The sequence below is a fragment of the Strigops habroptila genome, chromosome 10 (assembly GCF_004027225.2).
Source record: "Strigops habroptila isolate Jane chromosome 10, bStrHab1.2.pri, whole genome shotgun sequence".
NCBI lineage: Eukaryota > Metazoa > Chordata > Aves > Psittaciformes > Psittacidae > Strigops > Strigops habroptila.
The window spans coordinates 37743679-37762009 of record NC_046359.1 but is presented as its reverse complement, the minus strand read 5'-3'; the positions used below and the strand labels follow the sequence as shown (position 1 = coordinate 37762009).

At 41.3% G+C, this 18331-nt stretch overlaps 1 protein-coding gene across 1 annotated transcript in view; it reads left to right on the top strand.

Moving 5' to 3' along the window:
* Nucleotides 1-18136, top strand: part of TGFB2 (transforming growth factor beta 2) — a 66218-nt gene extending 48082 nt beyond the window's left edge. The window contains exons 3-7 of the mRNA XM_030499798.1: nucleotides 9241-9373; nucleotides 9485-9595; nucleotides 11833-12007; nucleotides 12576-12729; nucleotides 14563-18136. Coding sequence (XP_030355658.1) covers nucleotides 9241-9373; nucleotides 9485-9595; nucleotides 11833-12007; nucleotides 12576-12729; nucleotides 14563-14721 — 732 coding nt within the window. The 3' untranslated portion in view covers nucleotides 14722-18136. The remainder of the gene's footprint in view (nucleotides 1-9240; nucleotides 9374-9484; nucleotides 9596-11832; nucleotides 12008-12575; nucleotides 12730-14562) is intronic.
* Nucleotides 18137-18331: the final 195 nt, after the last annotated feature.

Below are 18331 nucleotides of genomic sequence, written 5' to 3'. Positions count from 1 at the left end.
GGCAGATGTACAGTATGGTGCTCTTTGATGTGCCAAACTCAGTGTAAAGTGTGGACCTAATAACTTTCTACTATACCAACTTCCTTCTCCTTTCCTGGCCCCCTCAGCAGCAGCTCAGGACTGGGGGAAGTTAATTTGCAGTGTATTTAGTCAAATTGCTGCTTTCTCCTTGTTCTAGAACCCATTTTGGGGGGTTGAAATACTGTATTCCCTACAAAAAAAGTCAGTGTGCTGGAGACCATGTGTGGAGTACCTCTGGCAAATAATCTATGAGCGTGTGCAAGGAGAAGTATTTATTGCTGTGTCATATTCACTATGATTTGAGAGCTTATCTCGGATGCAGCTACTTCTTGCCAGGAACAGAGCAGTTATTGAAGATGACTTTAGGAAGTATATAATACCCCATTAGCTACTGGCATGAGCCAGTGCAACTCAACACTGCTGTGCGCAGAAATGTGGGGCACTGAGCTGATAGATTTATTGCTATTTGCAGTGTGTGTACATTATACATTGGGGAAGTGAGCCAGAAGATGGCATGTCACTGTTGGAGGCCAAATCCACAGGGCAACTTAAATGTGTCTGTGCCAATGCCCACAGCATGGGCAACACACAGGAGGAGCTGGAAGCCACTGTGCAGCAGAGAAATCATGGTATGATTGCCATCACAGAAACGTGGTGGGATGATTCGCATGATTGGAGTGCTGCAGTGGATGGCTGCAGGCTCTTCAGAAAGGACAGGCAAGGAAAGAGAGGTGGTGAGGTTGCATCGACTGCCTGGAATTTCATGTTGTGAGAAGGTTGAATGTTTGTGGGTGAAGATCAGGGGGAAGGCCAACTGAGCTAATATCCTGGTGGGAGTCTGTTATGGACCACCCAACCAGGATGAAGCTATGGATGAAACATTCCTCAAATAACTGGGAGAAGTTTCACAATCGCTAGCCCTTGTTCTCATGGGGGACTTCAACCTAACACGTCTGCTGGAAGTACACACAGCAGAGAGGAAACAGTCTAGGAGGCTCTTGGATGGTGTGGAAGATAGCATCCTAACCCAGCAGGTGAGTGAGCCAGCTAGGGGAGATGCCTGGCTGGATTTGCTGTTGGCAAACAGAGAAGGACTAGTGGGTGATGTAATGGTGGGGGCCACCTTGGGCAAAGTGGTCATGAAATGATTGAATTTTCTATCCCTGGTGAAGTCAGGAAGAAGGTCAGCAAAACTATTACCTTACCCTTCTGAACGGCTGACTTTGGCCTGTTTAGGATGCTGTTTGAGAGTCCCTTGGGAAACATTACTGATGGACAAAGGGGTCCAGGAAGGCTGGACGCTCTTCAAGAATGAAATCTTCAAGGCGCAGGAGCAGATGGTCCCCATGTGCTGGAAGTCAGACTGGTGGGGAAAAAAACCCACAAGGAGAATCATGACTTGCAGAGAACAATGCAGGCAAGAGGAAGGGAAGAAAGAGGAGCAGCTTGTGGAAGAAGACAGCATCTAAGAAAAAGAGGTTCAAATATTCAGATAGCAAAGAAAGTTGCATTCCAAAGTGTTGCAGTAAAGTGCATATGAGTATGAGATACAGCGTCAGGGACAGACTGAGGAAGAGGAGGGAAGGTGAACACAGAAGTATCCTGCAGGATCTGGGGGATTTGGCTGGAAGACAGGAGAACCCACTCTGTTTTTGTTGACTTTGGCTCCTCTTTGTTGATATTTTAATAAAACACAATGTGCCTCTGGCAAGTTAAAACTAAATGCTAGATAAGTTTACAGGATTTTTTGTTTTGTTTTGCTTCATTTTATATAAAATCTTTCTTTGGAGCTATCTTAACATCTCCTAAACAGCAGGAAATTGCACTCAATATTTCTGAATCTTCCAGGAGAAGGACCCCAGACTCTCCGTTCTTGTTTATTGCTTATACAGTGCAGAGTCTTCCTGCCTGCTTAAGCATAAATCAGGCTGAATGGCCTCAGGGCTGTATCCCCAACTTACACTGCACATGTATCTTCAGTGGCAGGAGGAAGGCCCTGCTTGGGGAACAAATGGAGGGGAAATCCCTTCTCAGGATTCATTCTCTTCCCAGAGCTTATCCCCTCACCACAGGGCAATGCAGTGAGTCAGTCACAGTGATTCCATGGCATCCTTGACTTCCCCTCTCTTTCTGGCCTGCTTTAGCTGCTCATCTCTTTATCCCCCTTCCACTTCACCTTCTTTTACCTTTAAGCGAGTAGCAGCCAACACTGTAAGAGAATCCTACTGCAGCTGTAGCCCATCCAGATATAAAAGGGGTTGGGTTATGTGTGCAATATGTTCTTTTTATTTGCAAGTTTGCATGAAGAACGTGTCTGGCAAGTTCTGAGCAGATGGATCAGAGAGCTATGGGGTTTTTTTTAAAGCTTTGGCAAGTACTCCATACCTTTGTATTTTGGCAGGAGCTCTGCATCTCATATACTAGTCTCTAAAGATTCTGCCCTCAGTTTGAGCCTTATTCGGAGACCTTTGCAAGTAATGGAAAGACTTCCATTGATAAGCAGGGGGGCTGTAAAGCCCTTTTAACTCCACAGCACTGAAGGCAGAGTCTGAGTTACTCCTTTGCAGAAGTGGTTACTAAAAGAGCTTGGAAATTTGCACTGAGATTTGCACTCAGTCTCTTGCACTAGTGGTGATAAGAAGAAGCTAAGATTTTGATAGTCAGTAGATTCCAAGTTACCTGGCAAAAGGTACTATATGGAGCCTTGGCACTTTATAACATGTGTTTCCACATATAATGAGTAAGAAACTGGAGAGGTTTGCAACAGAATAAAGGGTTTGCTTATTCTTGTGTCCAAGACAGGATCAAAGACATCAAGATCAACTAGGATGTGAGAAAGGATTGAGAATTAGCATGGTCATTTCTTAACCTGAAGCTTCAGAAAGGGCTGGATGAAGCCCCTGAGAGCTGTCTGAGGAGACACTTGAAATCTGGAACCAGGCAGCGAGTGAATCTTTCAGTAGGGTGAATAGTACACAAGAATTTGGAAACCTCAAGTGGCTGCTTGTGGTTATTCCACGGCAGATGGTTAGACTAGAGTCCCCTGCAGGTTTCTTCTGGTTCAGGTTCTCCTCAACAGCAGTTTTCAGCCATGATAGGTGTACTTACCTCTGTTCTGATGTTAACCAGCACTAGTACATCATTTACCACTGGATCTCATTGTTTGGGCTTATTTACTTTGAGCTTACATATCAGGTTATTTCCATTATTTTAAAAGGTGCTTGAAGTTCCAATGGAAACCATGGATAATGGCTGATAAGCAGGAGAGAGATTGGTGAGCCTGCCAAGATGCTGTAATACTCAAGAACATCACAGGAGTCTGAAATGTCAGAGAAGAGAAGGGAAGGAAGGAAGTTACCAGGGAGCCAGCAGCATCTGGAGGGAGGAGATCAGAATGAATGGAGAGGAAAACCAGATTAATAGCAGGTTTTTACAAGATAATGTCATATTTACTGCTATTCAGTGGTTGCAGAACCCACGCTGGCTGACAGCAGTGACTATCCCAAGTTCCAGGGCAATGCAGCAGACAGGATAGGGTTTTTTAAGTGGCCATATGATCTTACTATGCTTTGAAAGTTCATCAACTTGTTTTAAGAAACTCTCAGTCACCCAAAATATTTCCTAACAGTTGGCAACTGTAATTCTCAAACCCAGCTATAAAATGCCCTTGTTGTTGCTAAAGCTTGTGCTTTGATGTGTCCTAGGATGTTCTTGGCTGCAGCTGACGTATGTCGTCGGTGCATCAGCCTGTGTACCATCACTGCTGAACCACACTCAGTTGTTTGTTTGCTTGCTGGGGAGCTGATGAATTTATTAGCCAAAGCTATTCCATCGTAAATTATGCTTAATTGTAATTTCCCTATTCTTCTGTATCTGATTGTGGTAACTATAGAAGACCAGAAGTAGTTCTTGGCCGGACCATCGAATCTGAAATAGCAACTGAATAGCAACTGAGCAAGTTGCTATTCTGGAGCTCTAGTTATTTGAAAGAACCAGTGTGTCTTTCACTTTTTTTTTCCTTTTAGGTGTGTAATGAGTCATGAAGACAGGCTGTTCTGGCGTCTGCTCTCTGTGGTTATTGTCTAGAATACATACACTGATGTGTTCATTCAGTTATCCCCTGCTTTAGCTGCCTGTATATATTTGAGAAGGGAAGTAGGCAAAGGAAAATTTGAGCAAAATAATTATGTTTCTATTAACAGAGTCTTGGGTTTTGGAGGTTTTTTGGGTTTGTTTTTGAACCAGTATAATTACAGTGACACCAAATGCATCTGTTCTGCTTGTATCAGCCTCTGATACGGCCTGTTTTTTAAGGGAGCCATGTTTCTGCTACTTTTGCAAATGTTCTGCCTTGTTTGTTATCATGAATTATGTAGTGTTGTCAGGGTACTTTACGGTTTATAAAATATAAATTAGGACAATTCTTGGGTTTTTTTTTTTTAATACAGTTTTTATACAGAACTTGCATGATAGTTACTTGAGAGTGTAAATGAGTACATACGGATAAACAATTTAATCCTCTGGTATTTTAATGAAGATTCAGCTACTTGATACTTAAATATCAGTTAATTCTCTCCAGTTGATCTGAAAAATAAGCATAGCAGGTGGCAGAAGTAATTTAAAGATCAGTATTTTCTGGAGTCTCAACTTGTCAGTGTTCTGAAACCAGTTTGTGACAAAACCAAAGCTTTTCACTGCTGAATGCCCTGGTTGTGGTGATTTGGGATATGCTTCCAAGATAGCATCCTGGTCTGGGCTCCTCTAACGGACAGTGAGGAGCACAGACAGATCCCTGCTGGCAGAGCAGAGGGTATCCCTCTGCAGATTGAGCAGAATGCCTTTGCAGAACCAGTGAAGAGCAGATTTCTGCAGGATTTATACAATACCAGAAATCTGGCAGGCCTGATGAGGGTGGCATGTGAGCACTGTCATCACGGAGATCCCTGACTGGGCTTCCTCAACATGGGTAGCTGTACAGGCAAGAGTAATGCTTTGTTTGCATCTGGCTGCTTCATGAGCCCTTTTCTGCCATTAACTGTATTATTTGTCTATTCACATGCTTGTTTTCCCTTGATCTGCTGACAGTAGCTGCATGTATGTGATATCTAGAGGATCTTCATGGGTATTTGTGGGATAATTTTTTCCCCAAGTGTTGTTTAGAAGGTAGAAGATTAATTGATGAGGGGAAGGTTAATAGTAGCCGTAGAAAAAGATATCTAGAAGGCAGGGCGTAAGTGTACAAGATACTTTGTCAAGAAGAGATTAACAAGCATTTTAGCTAACTATTTGACTTCCTGTGAAAGAGAGGAATCCTGCACAAGAAGAGGGTAGACAAAACCAAATTGTCCTTAGAATTTAAAGCACTGCTACTGAATTAAAATCACTCTGCTTACTGGGCTAGAAGTCTGCTGGATAACTTTTTGGTAACACTTCCACCTTTATTCAGCTCATTCCCACATGTGATCGCACGCATATGTTCCCTATGTAATCCCTTATTAGAAAAGGCAGCGTTGGATTATGACTACTGAAAGTGAGACCAAATAAATAGATATACCTGGAAGAACATCCCCATGTTCAGAAAGATTTTTGTACAACCTGAATTCTGAGTTAGTTGATCTTGAGCTTTCACTGCACTTAAATGTGTCACTCAGAAGTGAGGGAGATGAGGCTGTGTGTGTCGGAACTCTTGTCTCCTACTCACACAAGTGATTGAGTCTGTCATCTCTACATGAAGGTGGCGTTGCACTCCATACCCCAAAAGCCCTGGCCATCCACGTCATGACCCACAGACACACCAAACTCTTTCTGCCTCTTTAAGGGGGAGCGTATGGACAAGGTGCCAGAACGAAATGAGAAAGGGTTAAAGGGGAAACTTAACTCAGTCTTCCTTCTCCCCTGTGGTTTGGGGTTTTTTCCCCGCCTTGTCTTCAGTTAGTATTTTTAGTGCACTGAAAAACTCTTTTCCACAAAGACCTTTTAAGCTTAATTTCGCTCCTGCAGATACAAGTTGTTCATCAACATTTCTGATAACAGTGTTTGATGTGGTTACAATGGGCTAAGCATAAAGGTAAGGCAATGTTTATAGGGAGGCAAAGCAATGTTTATAGGTAAAGGTAATATCTCTTCTAAGACCAATCAGTGAAGTTGGAAGAAGTAGACAAGCTTTCAAGCACAAAAGCTGCAAGGCACAGAAAAGGCTTTTCTTCTTTGTTTTTGCAACTAGTTGATCTAGTAGAAAGAAAGTATTGGAAATACTGAAAGAGAAGTTTTTTCAGTGGGAATATATGCTTGAGGGTGTATTTGAAGAAAATGGTATGTTGCTGATGGAGAAGGTAAGACCAGAAATGTAGTGCAAAGGGCAAAGATGCAAGCCAACGGGGAAATGGCAGAAAAAACCAAAAAAGGCTTATCTCATGTAGTAATTTCTGGAAGACTCACTTGAAGAATATATTGTAGCTGTAAAAATTTATGATGGGTTCCTACAAAGAGGCCACTTTGTTTAGCACCATGTAAAGTGCAATTGCTTCAGTGTGGATGGAAACAGAGTTTGGTGTAGGAAAAGAAGTGGAGTCCATCAGGTTATTTTGTGAGAAGCAGTAGACTCTGAGGATCCAGTGTCATCAGTATCATCATTAGCTTTCCACACTTGCAGTAATGTAACAGAAAAAGACAGCAAAAATAGAAATGGTGAGTCTAGAACATTCTTGCTTACAAGCAATCAGGTTGTTAAGATAGTACATCACCCTAACACTGTAAAGTTACTTAGCTCAGGAGATTGAAACAGAGGTGCTAATTTCATTATGTATGGCATTCATCACACTTAACAGCCTTTTGCTTAAGAGGCTAGTGCCTCTTTAACCCATGATGTCAGCTGTGGAAATTCTGCCATACTTAGTTTCTGACTTTTTAGCTCATTCTTCATAGTTTTCTTCCTGAACATGCAGCATAAACAACAGGGAGAGAAGCCTTACTTTCAGATATCATAGATACCACAATATGGATAATATCTAGCTCTTTCAATCCACAGTGTCCTACAGTTGTGAAACCTGCAAAAACTTTTCTTGTCATTCAGTTCTTCAGTGAGGATGGAAGTTCTTTGTACCACTGGATATGTGTAGTGATGATTTCTTGTACTTTTACAAAATGTCTTTCATGCAAGGTACACGCTGCCAGCCCTCAACTTTGTCTTTTGGTGGCTTTGGGATAAAGACATTTGATTTTGGATACCAAGGCACAGCTGAGTATTCAGAACATATCTTAGACCAATTAGAGTTAACATCAGGAGATTGCTTTTGGCACATTATTTGCTTTTAGATCCTTACATCACTGCCAAAACTGAGGTATGCAGTTTCTGGAGTCTTTGGAAAGATATGACTGTGCAGAAAGGAAGAGAAATGAGCCAAGTTCTTGTGTCCCATTTGCCTTACACACCCCCCCACACCCCAACACATCTTTGCATAATGACAGCTGCATTACATCCTCAGAAACACTCGGGTTGACCTGATAAAGACCAAAGGGAAGGCAGAGTTATATTTGTACTTGACTGGGACTTTCCCAGCATTGATTACTGATTCTCTCATCCCTCTGGCACTTCTGAGCAATGGTAGTCCCCTCGCTGCTGCCAGACTCTCTATAAACAGTTGTTCAAACACTTTGTTTGAAGGTTGCCTCATAAAAAGGAGTCCCAGTGTTCAGTGTTTGCATGCCCTCAGTTCTTACTGGAGAACTCAGCATCGCCTACTAGGGCCACTTAGTACTTTTCTGGATTTGGACCAACATCTTCTCATCTCTTTTTGCTTTATATGTTGATCAGAAAGAAGGCAGAGAGCTTGTCATGCTGCTGGTGTTCTCATATGACAAATGTTACCGTGGGAGCTGCACTGTTGGCCTGTGAGAGATCCAGCACTCCCTTGAAACGAATAGGGAGACTATATATGTTGGACAAAATCTGGCTTTTTCAAGCCTGCTTTTCTGTTTAATTATGAAAAGCCTAATTTTATCATGATGACATAATTTCACACCTCTTTTGAAATATTTTTCTTTACATGTATTACACAGTTTCACCATTGTTTTATTCCAGCAGCATTTGCTGGATGTCAGGTTGGTCTGGGTTGAGAAAATAGAAGGAAACAATGAGATATTGTCAGTTACTCATTTGGAGATGGATTTGGATGGTTGAAGAGAGGAAGAACCTGAAACAATATATGAAGTTGCACAGCTGGCATGCCAGAAGTTAACAAAGTGATGTTATCGTGTGGCATCTTCATTGAAGTTGATTTAATGTTGTGTGGCATTCCAGCCTCCTGCATCACAAAACCATCAACATAGTGATAACCAGGAAAACAGAAACCTGTTAGCAGCCAACAGCCTGGTTGGTTTTGTTCTAGAGTTAGGGTAAATAGTAGCAGGCTATGCTTGTATATAGGAAGGCACTTGGTGAATTGTTGAGATAGAGGAAGACTGTGGGCATATGAAATTCTAGGCTTGCAGTGCTGTGTCTTGGGTTCCTTTTGCACAGGTATTTATTTTATTGTATGCTCAGTAGGAAGCTTAGCTGGAACTTGACACAAATACAGCTGGCATCAGTGTTTGGATGAAAGCAGCATCACCTTGTTGTACAAGTCATGTGTGGCCACAATTCACACCAGGCTGGCTCTGCATGCCCCCAGGTTGCCTAGATGGACAATAACTTTTCTTCTGTATAGTGTATGACTAGTACCTGAATCAGAGAGAAGGCTGGAAGCATGAATAAGGCAATGCCATACAGATTAGTTATGGGTGAGCAATATAATATCTTCAGTGTACAGACTCCATTGTACAGGCTTTACTTTAGCATGTGATATTGTGCTCTAGCCAGTGTATTACTGAAGAAGGTAAAATAGCATCTTCCGATGCTCCAGTTACTATGATCTCTCGACCACTGGTGTTGCAGGACAAGTTTTCATGGCAGTCTTTCTGTGTGGTTTGTCTTAGGAAGGAATGTGGTGACATGTTTGCTTGGGAGCATAAGCTGATTTCATTAGTGTGTTTTTATATCACCTTCCTTTCCCCATGCACCCTAAGAAAATTCTTTCTGAAAATGTGTCTGAATGTACATCTGCTCCATAGAGGTTTGAGCTGTAATAGTTTCCTTTACTATTTTATAATGTGGGTAGTCCATTTTAAGGAAAATCAGGTAAACGTTAACCTGTAGGCCATCACATTTGTTGTTTCTTGCAGGTTCTAAAATCTAAAGAATTGTCATCACCAGGACAGCGCTACATCGACAGCAAAGTAGTTAAAACAAGAGCTGAAGGAGAATGGTTGTCTTTTGATGTCACTGAGGCTGTACACGAATGGCTCCATCACAGAGGTGACAAGTGCTCTTTGCCTTCACTCCTGCCCTAACTGCTCCTCCATTAACTCAGCAGTGTTTCAGGGTCATTCCATGTGTAAAAAACCAACTTACTTTTATGTTTTGCAGACAGGAACCTTGGATTTAAGATTAGCTTACATTGTCCATGCTGCACCTTCGTGCCTTCCAATAATTATATCATCCCAAATAAAAGTGAGGAGCTCGAAGCAAGATTTGCAGGTAATGAAAGAAAAAAACCTTTTTAAAATGTTGTGGTACTTACTGATTGAGGAGGGAAACAGCAGTTACTGCTTCTCTAAATGGCATTCAGTTGATTGAAAACTTGCTTGTTTGAGAGTCTGGATTCTCAGCTGGTAAGAAATGATACTGAAGGCACAAGGGTAGAACTATCAGCTGAACTATTCTAAAACCAGATGGCATGAAGGCAGCTTCAGCGTCCTTAAGTGTCTGTGTTGTAGTTTGCTGCATGCACACACACATACAGTTTGGGGTGTAGGGAAGACTATTGCACAGTAGGCAATCCACTGTTAATAGTCATAAGAAATCTTGCTGAATATTTTCAAGATAAACCCTTTGACTGCTGTCCATCCTAGCACTGTAGTGGTTCAAGCTTAGGACAGAAGGCTGTTGCTGGAAAGTAGAGTTAGGACGGTGTTTAGCACGCATGTAACTACTTGCAGTAGATACGTGTGTGAGAGTTTTATGAGTGTTAAACAATACTCATTGTGGCAAAGTATAGGTAAAGCAGCAGCTGGCTGCTTTGCTTCAGACACCTTCCTTTGTCCTTACTGAGTATAGAGGGTCGCTGTCTTTGTGAGCACCTGCACAGGTACTTCCAGCTCTCCCACTATCTCCAGCTACTCTTGGGTTTGTTGGTTTGGGATTTTTTCTTTTCACAGCAGTAATATTTTAAATTACTCTGAGCAATGGCATCAGTCACTTTGGGAAGAGCTGAACAGTAGGTTCTAGACATGTATAAATGTCCTGCAGTGTTTGACTGCTAGCGCACTGTGGAGTTGAAGAAACAGTAATGGTATGTCTGTCTATGTGCTTCTACCTCCAGCAGTGGAAGTCTGATTCTCATGTGAAGTCAACAGAACTACATTAGTTGACATGGATTATCTCTATATATTTATATTGGCATGTGGATTTTATTGCAAGATACTGGTATATTAGTTACACGCAGTATTTTTTTATGCTGTCAGCTTGGTAGAAAGATTGGATTGAGTGGGCATTAAAAAGTAAACAACAGTGTGTAGTTAGGGTTATGGATATATGTGCTTCTTATGGACAGCAGACAAGGTGATATAGAGTAAATATATCAAGTTCACGTAAGGTCCCTTGTGTTTTTAAGCCATTAAAGTTTCAGTTTCAAAAAGGGAAATGTTATTTAACTGACCATGGTGTAGTTACCATCCACCAGTACATATAAAACTATGGCAATATTAGAACCCAAATTCTGTATATACAGTTCTCATTAAGTATATCATGATTTGGTTCATTTGTTTTCCAAGGATTTGGCTATATTGTTCGTCAAGTATTAAGCTTTTCTAACCATTGTTTCACTGTATTGGATTTTTTTTCTCGAAGTAAATGCTGTATGTATGATTAAAGCCATTATGTATATTTAAACAGTTTTTAGTATTATATTTAGTCGCTGTAATTGTAAAAGTTACAAAACCAAAAGTGTTCTCTTTAAATAATACCTGGTTCAGGAGATTAATTTTCAAAAGGATCTTAACAACAGGCATAACATGAGCTATGAACTTTTGCCTGTGATATTGCCATGTTGAAGAAGCTAGTAAGGCAGTTAGTGTTTCAAGAGAAAATGCAAAATGTGAGGTCATGTATTGCCACTTTAAGAAGAAATACTTCGATCAATGTCCTTGCCATGCCCATTCAAAAGAAGGGGCTAGAATAACTGACTATCTGGGGAAAATTAGCAGATTTATATAAACTGGCAATAGGAGACAGAATTTACAAGATAAATGAGAGTGAGAAAACTGATGGGATGGAATTGAGCAGTGGGAAATGCAGGTGAAGTATCCAGAGTGGCTTTAATGGTGGTACAAGGTTTTGGAGGGTACATAGCTGTTAAAAGATGGGAATATTGCTGTAAGTAAAGTTGCAAAAGCATCACTGCTTTGGGGCATTTGAAACTAAGCAATGCAGATGGAACGATTGAAATTATCTTTTCTGTTACTTATTTCAACAGTTCTGGTAAACGTGCTGAAAGGCCATTAAATGGCTAAACAAATGTGGGAGGGCTAAACAATAGATAACATGACAACTGTGAATATCTTAGGGATCTTGGGTTGAAATTCACCCCCACTTGCTCAGTGAACATGCTCAGCAGACTCCAGCATTTCTGAGAGACTTTTTTTTAAAGAGATGGTTTATTTAATTTGTGAAGAAAAAGCAACACAATGTTTATCACCAAAATGTATTTTTTGAAGGTATTGATGACTACACATATTCCAGTGGTGATGTGAAAGCTTTAAAGTCCAATAGGAAAAAATACAGTGGGAAGACCCCACATCTTCTGCTAATGTTATTACCCTCCTACAGACTTGAGTCGCAACAGCCCAGTCGGCGGAAGAAGCGTGCTCTAGATGCTGCCTATTGTTTTAGGTAACTATGCATCTATATTCCATATACTTACTCAGTAGTACCAGCCTGTGAGGTGTAATGCAGTTGCTTTTGATGTTTCTTTATGGTATGCATTCACACAGAGCTTGCACCCTCATTTGTGGACCCACAGGGTCTGTGTGCAGCAGGTATCTGCCTAGCAGTCTTCAGTCTCGCAGAGACAGTGACAAACGGGGAAGGTTGTGGCTCTAGAAAGCAGAAGCTGAGTTCTACCTGGGATGATTCCCAGACTCATCAGCCCCATAATGACAGCCAAATTATCGCCTCTATTCTGCTCACCTGCTCAGAGAGGCCACTTGGTAGGTCCTGGAGTAAAATACTAGTCCTCCAGGGAAACCATTAACTGTCTCTGTAAACAAGTCCTGCCATATCTAAGTATTCGATTTCAATTACAGTATAAGCTACTGTTTATGTGATTTGGATGTGAGTTCTTGGGACTCAGACTTACCTGCCTGTAAAGCATCATTCACGGAGCAAGAAGCTGGATTATCTTTATTCCCTGTGTTGTCTTTCTTATGACCAATGTGTTTGTCTGCATTTTATTTCCCAGGAACGTGCAGGATAATTGCTGTCTGCGTCCACTTTATATTGACTTCAAGAGGGATCTTGGCTGGAAATGGATTCATGAACCTAAAGGATATCATGCTAATTTCTGTGCAGGAGCCTGCCCATATTTATGGAGCTCAGATACTCAGCACAGCAGAGTAAGTAACATTTTTCCTAATTTTTAGCTTCTGTTTTTAACTGCAGGGTGAAATGTGTTTCTAGGACTGACATCAGCACCAGTGCCCAAAGCTTGTATTTATTGTCTCAGTAACTAAGGATGATGAAATGTGGCCCTTTAGAGGGACTCACACATGGCCTCAAGCATTAGGATGTATTGGCCTAAAGATTTTATGTTTTTAATGTGTTCATTGATACGAGATGTGGATGGAATTGAATGCTTTTGGGGAGTATGAGCTTGCTGTGGCTTTAGGAGGCTGCCTGGGAAGGGACCTTTCATGATTCAGCATGAGCGGAAGATGGCACAATAAGTTTGGTCAGCAAAGACACTGAGGGATGCACTATTAGAGTAACAAAAGGGCTGAGTTGTATTGCCTAGTTATCACCTACTATGACCTTTCATTGAATTTCTGAAGATGTACTGATAGATGTAGTTCTTTTACTCCAAAATATGTATTCATTTTTGTACTTTGAAAATTTAAATGCAAAGGAGGAACTTTGTGTCTGGGATGCTGTCATAGTCATCTGAGATGGGACTTATTATTTTAGGGATTAGATGCAGTATTTTAGCCAGCTACCTTAGGATGAGTAGTATTCTGTTGTGAAATGCTTATTTCTCTCAACTGTCAATAAGGATGTCTAGACAGCAAATGCAAGAGGCAGACGTATGCACCGCAGTTGTCATAAGGCAAGAATTTCACCCTTATGTCCACATTAAGAATGACATCTCCCCTTTTTCAAGCCTCCCTTAAAATACCAGATTAAAGTCAGCCAGCAGGGAGAACTCTCCATGTCCAAGGGGCAGTTTGCTTTCCCTTTGGGCTATAAAGCCACGGTAGCATGTTCATCCTGAGTTTACAGACCCAGGTATAGCTATCCTTTGTAGCTGTCACTGGCTGTGGCATTGTACTATTAGCAATGTCAGCAGGCAGAGGTATAAATAAGGTAAGTATGTTTCTGTGCTGGTGTGGAGTAGTAGCGTACGCATTTTGGAGCAGCACTTGTTTTTAAAGGAAAGAGGAAGAATAACTATCATGGTCACAAATACGTGGTTTGGATAGTTGCCCAAGGAGTCAGAAGTTGCTTAATAAAGTAGTTAGTGTTGCTGTCCTGAACAGATCTTCTGTCTCTCTAAGCTGCAAATGTTGTGTTGAAGTTCTAGGAAAAGGTCACTTGGTGTTTGGCAAACACATTAATGGCATCCTCAGAAATACCTATGCATCATCAGCGGGTAACCCTACATACTTCCCTTGCAGAGAACCACGCATATGAATCCAACGTGCCATAAAGCACCAGCGCTGCTAACTTCACCACAGCTGGATCTCAACAGGAGTAACTGCAGCTTGAGTCTTGGTGCTTGCAGGGTGGCATTGATGGACTTAGTAAAATGAAGCCAGAAAGGAAGAGCGGAGCTTTTGCTCTGGCGGGCTCTTTTCTCCCTTTGCTGCACTTGTAAAGCCAAAATCCTGTAACAGCAAATGGCAGTCTGAAGACGCAGATAAACACCTTTCAGTTTCTTCTTTCCATATCAATACAGTGTGTGTGTTGATTCAAAGGGCTGTGCTTTCAAAGCAGGCTCCAGCAATGAGGTTTAAGACTGTATTGATAAAACCTTAGGAAACTCAGGCAGGTTGTGACATCAGGTTGAACAGAAGCAGCATAAAATATACCAAAATCCAGGAATCTTCGTACTGCTTCCTTTGGGCTTTCTCTCAGGCTCTGTGGGAGGAAGCGATGCAGAAAGGAATTTGCTCCTCAGTGTCAGGAGAGCATGAGGTAGCTGTCTTAAATCTCTTTTTTTTCCTTTCTCCTAGGTACTCAGCTTGTATAACACCATAAATCCAGAAGCTTCTGCCTCTCCGTGCTGTGTGTCCCAGGATTTGGAACCCCTCACCATCCTCTACTACATTGGCAAAACACCCAAAATCGAACAGCTGTCCAACATGATCGTAAAGTCTTGCAAGTGCAGCTAAAGGATACCCCTGAAACAGTGTGACGTGTGTGTATTATAACCAAGGAAAAACAGAAAGAGGGAGCAAGAAGGAAAGAAAGACAAATGAAAACCCAGGTTCATCAGTGTTAAAAAGGAAAAAAAAAACCAACACAAAAAAGAAGAAAAAAAAGTGGTACTAGACTGAACTGTTTGAAAGTTTGTTTTGTTTTTGTTTTTAAACTGGCATCCGAAGCAAAACATTGAAGGCCTTTATCCTACATTTCACCTACACATAGTGTGAGATAGACAAGAAGCAAAGTTAAAGAAAAAAAAAAAACCTTTAAAAAATAAACACTGGAAGAAATTTGTTAGTGTTACTATGTGAAAGGAAAAAAAACAGGAAAATCCCATGAAGCGGAGTTGCTGTATCTGTCCCGTGCCTTACTTGATCTCTTTGTATCGTTACGCAATAGGCATCCTACCCATTCCTCTTAGTTGTAGAGTTAACAGTGCGTTATTTATTTGTGTGTAAAAACTATCAAATGAACATTTCAGTATCACCATTGGAAAAAAGAGAACCAGCCAATGAGGACAAAGTGGAGACCAAATAGAACTGCCAGAAATGCATATAAAGCCTAACGGAACACGAGCTCAAATGAATCAGAAAAGTAATGGTTAGTTTAGTTCCATTAAAGTAGAAATCAGTTATTACATTATTGAGAAACTCTGCCTTTAAAATACCTTCTTTTTCATGCCAGCTGCCTAGAGAGGCTTCTTGTAAGGTCTCAAACCCTTGTTTTAAATACTGAATAATTTACTAATAAAGGACACTCTGTTTCAGTCTCAAAGACAAGTCTATAAGATTTTTTTTTTTTACTGTAAATGATTTAAAATGTCAGTTTAGTAAACCAGTGAAATATTTAACATGTACTGGTCTAATCTTCAGACCTTAATATGTTGCTGTATAGCTATGCTATGGGATTTTTTTGTTCTTTTGGTATATGTAACCATACCTAGAGTATTACAATAGGTGGGTAGTAAAAGCCAGCTTAATTGGAAACATATCTGTAGATCTCTATTTGTAAACTATTAAAAAAATAAGTACTTTATGTGTAATGTGTAAATTTTCACCGTATTTTTGTACTCTGTAATACTGTCAGCTCTCCTGAGTTTGAATTTGAATTTGGGGCTCTTTTTGATCACTCAGAATCATGTGTTTCCCTCTAGCTGGCCAGTATGAGTAGAGTCCCTATATTTTGACTTGCACTACAAATACATGTTTTATAATAATTGCTATCCATGTGCTTTGTATATTGTTCATCATTATGACATAAGCTACCTGACTCCATTTGTTTTTCTGTTTTATAAAAAGGATGGATTAAAGCGATCTCTCCCCTCTCCCCCCTTCCCCTCCTTCCTCCGTTGTTCCCCATTTCTTACACTTGGAATCACAATGCGGTTCGGATTCCTTGACCTTCTTATTTCCTTTCGGCTATAGACATTCAAACAGATGGGCAGGGAGTGAGGTGTTGCAAGAAGAGATGTCCCAGCCTGGCTGAAGCGAGGCGAAACCTTGCAGGGAATGACATTCACCACTGTGCAGAAGGCTGGTAGGAAGCGTCTTGACGCAGCTATGCTCTGAGTGGGATCAGTTTGTGGTCAGAGGCCGTGTCCTTGGCCTTGCACGCAGTGGGGATTTGTCCCTGCAGTTAGTCCATGTGACTGGTCCTGCTCCTGCTGCAGGTAACAGAGGAGCTTTTGCTTTTAATTTGGCATGGCAGGCCCCTTTAGGCTATTGGGGTGTGTGTGTGAGGATTTGCAGGATCAGACCTGTGATTTTTGCAATTTTGCCAATTTTTGTGTTTCAATTGAGTTTACATTAAAGCTTCTTTAAAAATAAAGGAAAAAAGAACATGGGGTTCCTAGGATTTGGTTGTTGTTACACGTGTTTAAATATTGTAGAGGGAGTAAAAAACAAGAAATAAAAAAGTAAGTTCCACGTTGCATACTTCATTTAAATAAAGCCCCAACCTAAATTAGCACAAACAGCTTGAAGAAGGCACATCCGGTTCATTTCACATGACGAATGGCTTTTGCACAGCAGAGCTGGAAAACTGCGTTAGAAACATATGACTTGGATGAGAAGGACGTTTTCTGTCATTGACCCGAGCGGTGTCAGGAGGACGCTCCTGAGCTTGATGTTGTCAGCTCCAGTTTTGAGAAGTGCAATGTTCTTTGGCTTCAACAGAACACTGATGCAAAGCTGAAGGACTGCAGTAGCTTGCACACACGCGGCTCCTCGGGACTTCAGGAGAGCCTGTGCTTATGGCCTAGATGGAAACGTAGCCCCAGAGATGATCTAATCCCACCCGTTGACTCAGCGCAGAGGAGGAGGTATGTTAGACTTCTGATTTATTTAGTGAGTTGAGATGAACAAGTGAAAAATCTGTCCTGCTAACACTTGCTTGAGCCAGACTTACTCCAGTGAGAAGATGCACTGAACTCAGTGAAACTCCTCAGGGTAGGAAATACTCTGGATTTTGCTGGATACGGCAGCAAAATTAGTTTTATCAGGTTCAGTATGGGAACTGTATTTTTGTTGGACAGGAAAGGAGACAAGGATGAATGCATTTTGCAGAACATAAAGATGTTTTTGCAATTCCCTGCGATGGGAATGCAGCTCGAAACTGGTTTTGAAGCTTGAAAAAGTGGAATAGGAGATAGCATAGTTGTCCAACTATACTCACTATGCGCTGGACGCTGCTGAAAATTTCGGTTTGGGTTTGGAGTTTTGCTCTAAATTTAAGTGTAAAACTTTTATTTCTCCAAGTCATTACCCCAAGAGTGAATACTTTTATTTTCACTTTTTTTTCCTCAAAATGCACTGATGGTATTTAAAATACTCTATTATAAAGCTCCTACTTTTGTTTGGTTGGTTTTTTTGTTCATTAGGCATGTATTTCCCTTTAATTACCAAGGATGTTAGGCCTGATCCTACAATGTGCGGAACTCATGGGTGAAACTCCCCTCTACAAGAGGGGGTTAATATGAGTCCTAAGCACCACTCAGGTCTGATGTAATTCCCCTTGGATGATGTTGAGATGGGTCTGCAACAGGACTTTGTGGTAGGGGCCTTACCATGAAGAATTGCCACGATCTGAGCAAAGTCCCTGAGAACTGGTGGGTAACAGTCATTACCTTAAAAGATGGGATCCAAGGGGTTGGCTAGGGCTGAGGCGCAATCTTAGCACTTAGCTGGGTGGGATAGGACAGCATTTTTTACGTGTTTAGCATGAATACAATTGTATGGTTGGCATGGTTTAAAGGAGAAAAAAAAACCCAAGGAACTTCAAGGACAGCTGTGTTGTACTTTGGTGATCGATTACTCTGTATTTTAACACATTGTATGTCTGTTTTTGTGGTGCTCTAGTGGTAAATAAATTATTTCAATTATATGCTGGTGTTGCTTTCATATGGTAGCGTTCCTCTGGCATAGGTGACTCCTCAGCTCTGGCTCAGCTTAATCCCTGCAAAGCTTGATTAAGTGTGTGATTTTAGTGTGTGCGACCTTCGCACGGTCCAGCACAGGCTGAGATGAAGAACAGTCATCCAGGGTGAGCATGAATCACGTCTGCTCTGAGGATTGCTTC